This window comes from Poecilia formosa, unplaced genomic scaffold, assembly GCF_000485575.1.
Source record: "Poecilia formosa unplaced genomic scaffold, Poecilia_formosa-5.1.2 Scaffold471, whole genome shotgun sequence".
Taxonomy (NCBI): domain Eukaryota; kingdom Metazoa; phylum Chordata; class Actinopteri; order Cyprinodontiformes; family Poeciliidae; genus Poecilia; species Poecilia formosa.
In genome coordinates this window covers 301,557-305,193 of record NW_006800410.1, presented here as the reverse complement: position 1 = coordinate 305,193, position 3,637 = coordinate 301,557, and the positions used below count along the sequence as shown (strand labels likewise).

Sequence of the window (3,637 nt, the reverse complement as noted above, 5' to 3'; positions counted from 1 at the left end):
AAGGAAGCAGAGCGAGGATCATCTTCATCCTCCTCCTCTTCATCAGCGCTGAGCTGAGTCTGCCGGTGTGCTGGCTGCTGGTTCGATGGAGGAAACAGGAAGTTGGTCGGCAGAACTCGGCACACGCCCAGTCTGCACGTCTTTCGGGGGAAATCTTCTTCTTCTGTGGTTTTCTGTGTTCTGACAGAAAACTGTGGTTGACGATGAAAAGCCACAGACTTCCTGAAAACGGTTGAGAGGAACGCATCGTCTCTTCTTCAGCAGTTCACATCGACTGAAGGTTCAGCCAGTCACCACCCAGCCTCAGGGGTCAGAGGTCATCCTGATGGAAGCTGAACCTGGGATCATTTAAACAGATGGTCCTCCAGGGCCACTGTCCGTCTGCGTCGCCTCAGCAGTTCAACAGCTGCAAGAAGCAGCTGATTGGACCAGGTGTGCAGACAGGAAGTCCCACAGAGAGCACCTCCTGCTGGAGGGCCGCTGAACTGCAGCATGAGACTGTTTTAGTTCAAAGACTCAGAAAGCGAAGATCAGTCAACCTGTAAGTTAACAAACAAACCAGAGTTATGGCGATGAACGATAGTATTGTTTTCTCTTGAGATCATTTTCAAGTAACATAATGATGGCATAAAGCTGCAAGAGCTCCCTCTCAAAAATCTTTTGTTTTTTTCAAACAAATATTAACAGTGGAACTGAAAGACATTTTCAAAATTAACAAAATAACCTACAAATAAAATCAACTATACAATCTCTGTTAATAAAATGATCCTTTAAAAAAGTGAGAGCATAGCTCCACCCTCTGGCAAATTTAGGAAATGACGACCAAAAGTGGGCGGAGTCAAGATGCCCTTGGGGGCGTGGCCAAGTTGGACCATTGGAACCAATATGAATATTCAGGTGCAGTAGCAACTTTTCAACCCACAGAGGGCAGCACTGGGACGGTTTCAGGTAAAAAAATAATGCAGAACCAACAATTTAACATGAAACAAAGATGGCACCTTAAGGACCAGTTTATACTCGTAATACTTATATCTGATCATTTGACGGCGTCAGTTTGACCTCATCAGTCTCTCCTGCAGCTTCTGTCTGGTTTAGTTCTGGACTCCAGACCTGCTGATGTGCTGGAACTCAGCTGAACTCAGTTTCCAGTCAGAAACCTGAAGGTCATGCTGCTGCCACCACCGTGCTTCTCTCTGGGTCCACTCCCACTGAGCTCCTGCTCAGAGGCTCCTGAGGTTCCACAGGTTTGATTGGTTCAGGTTGACCTTTGAACTTTGCTGTTCTTCCCTCTGTTCTCAGCATTCATCAACAAACCGAAACTTTGAGTTTAGGTGAGGCTGACCTTGTTTTGGTTCTCAAGGCGGAGGGGGCGTGGATGTGCCAGGGTGTGCGCGTGTCCATGCGTGTGTGCGCGCGTGCTCGCGGGGCAGAGCGCTCCTGTTTGCCCTGCAGCGGGCTGTTCAGTCTTGAAGCCGCCTGGCAGCCTTATCAGCGCCGCGGCGCACTTCCTGGTTCTCCCCGCCGGAGAGTCTTCACATTCTCACCGAGGGAGGGACCGAGCCGCCCCGCCGCGTGGAAGCGCCGCGACCCGCACAGTCCACGCAGGACCCGGACCTGCTGCACACACTCGGCCCGGGAAAGTTTCTGGGAACCGGTTCGCGTTTTTGTTTTCATGCAGAACCCGGCAGCGGGTCCGAGGAGCGGCTGCAGCTGCTGAGTCCTGAACCTCTGGTCCCAGTGCACCCGGGTCCGGACGGGTCCGGCGAGCCAGGCAGGCCGGCACAGGGAGCCCCATCTGCGGCTCCACCTGCAGGATCTCCCCGCTGCTGGAGGCGCCTGAAGCGGCTGCAGGATGTCAGACTCTGCCTCCAGCTTCCTCCACATCGGAGACATCGTGTCTCTGTACGCGGAGGGGTCGGTGAACGGCTTCATCAGCACCCTGGGGTGAGTCCCAATCATTATGGTAATAATAATAAAAAATCACTTCACTGAAACACAAACTTTGTTTAATTAAATAAACATTTTACAAACATAATTTCATAAAAGTGTCAAACTCATTTACATTTTTAAAAATGTAGGTTTAAAATAAGAAAATAAAAAGTCTAAGTGTTTTATTTATGGTTTAGAATAAAATAAAACTAAAAGTTGAGTTAAAAAGCTGTTTAAAGATGATTATTGCTGAGCTATCAGGTTATTAATGGTTTGAGCATCAGAATTAGGATTTTATCATGAAAATCAGAGGATTTAAGAGAGTTTGACTGATTAAAGTTGACATTTTTAATGGTTTCATCTGAATCCACTGACTGGATCAAAGGAGTCGTTGAGTTTTCTCCAGAACATTTTATTTTCTGGTTTTATTCGTTGGATGTTTTTAGGTTTTGATCAGGTTTTTGTCCAGAATCTCAAAGCGACAGACTTGGAATGTTTTGGGAATTTTCTGCTTCCATCTGTAGTTTGAGTTATTTTACGTCGAGGTTTTGAGACGTTTCCAGAAGAAATGTTGTGTCCAGTATCTGTGATCAGGTTTCTATAAACACATAAAGTGATTTTATCTGCCCATCAGTCCGGTCATGGAGCATCAAGAGGGAAACTGCATGATAAAAAGCATCATAAAGTTTCAGATTTTTCCATTTTGAAGGCTTTTCTCTCTAAACATCCTAACAATCTGTGTAAACGAGTCTGTGGGCTTCAAATTTAAAGTGTTTCCATTGATTCTCAGCTGGATAAAGGTCTGGACTTTGACTAGGCCATTCTAACACATGAGTCTGCTTTGACTGGAACCATCCAATAATGTCTCTGGCTGGTTGTCCTGCTGGAAGCTGACCTTTGACCCAGGCTCAGCTATTCTGCAGGTTTTCTCCATCATGATGCTGCCACCACCATGTTTCTTACTGGTTCCGTTTCTGTTGGGGGATTTTATCCTTCAGCTCTTCACAAAGACCAAACGACTGACTGAAGCTCAGCTGCAGTTACACTCAGGTCAAAGTTCAGACAGGCAGAAATCACAGCAGGTGTCATAAATATTTTCATGCAGTTTTCGTTTTGTGTATTGTGACGTCTGGTCAGGCCTGCAGGTCAGATCCTGTCTGCTCCGGTTTAAAGGCTCTTCCTGCGCTTTTGTGAGATTCAGACAGAAAACGTCAGAAAGTGAAGAAATGAAGCAAAACTAATTTATTATGATGAGTTAATTTGCTCAATGTAATGAAAAAATGAATGTCCCTCAGAACAAACCAGAGATGTCACGTTTTATTTTAAATTTTATTGGTTACAATATTGATCATGTATAGATGATCATGAGGTCGAGCAGAGGATCTAAAACATGAAGCTGATCTGGGTCCACTCGGGTCCAGCTGGTTTCCACGGTAACGTTTGGTTTTGGACGGAGGCAGCAGAACCGGACCTCTGCCTGAGCCGTCGGGTCAGAACCGGTTCTTCTTACGGACCATCAGGAGCAAATAAAACTCTTCACTGCAAACCAGCAGAACTGGAACAGAAACACACTCAGGTTCTGCTGGACCGGGTCGCAGCCCGTCCAGGTCCAGACCCGGTTCGAGTTTGTCAGAGGAAGTTCTGTGTGGATCTTTGACGGGTCAGGTCCAATTAGGGTTGAAACCTTTGTTGCAGGTCTGTGTGTGTG

General features: G+C 46.5%; 1 protein-coding gene across 2 annotated transcripts in view; it reads left to right on the top strand.

Annotated features, from left to right (window-relative positions):
* Positions 1–1,210: 1,210 nt before the first annotated feature.
* Positions 1,211–3,637, top strand: part of itpr3 (inositol 1,4,5-trisphosphate receptor, type 3) — a 51,888-nt gene continuing 49,461 nt past the window's right edge. For both annotated transcript variants that reach the window (XM_016664169.1, XM_007578216.2), the window contains exon 1: positions 1,211–1,944. In XM_016664169.1, the coding sequence (XP_016519655.1) occupies positions 1,853–1,944 (92 nt within the window). In that variant the 5' untranslated portion in view covers positions 1,211–1,852. The remainder of the gene's footprint in view (positions 1,945–3,637) is intronic.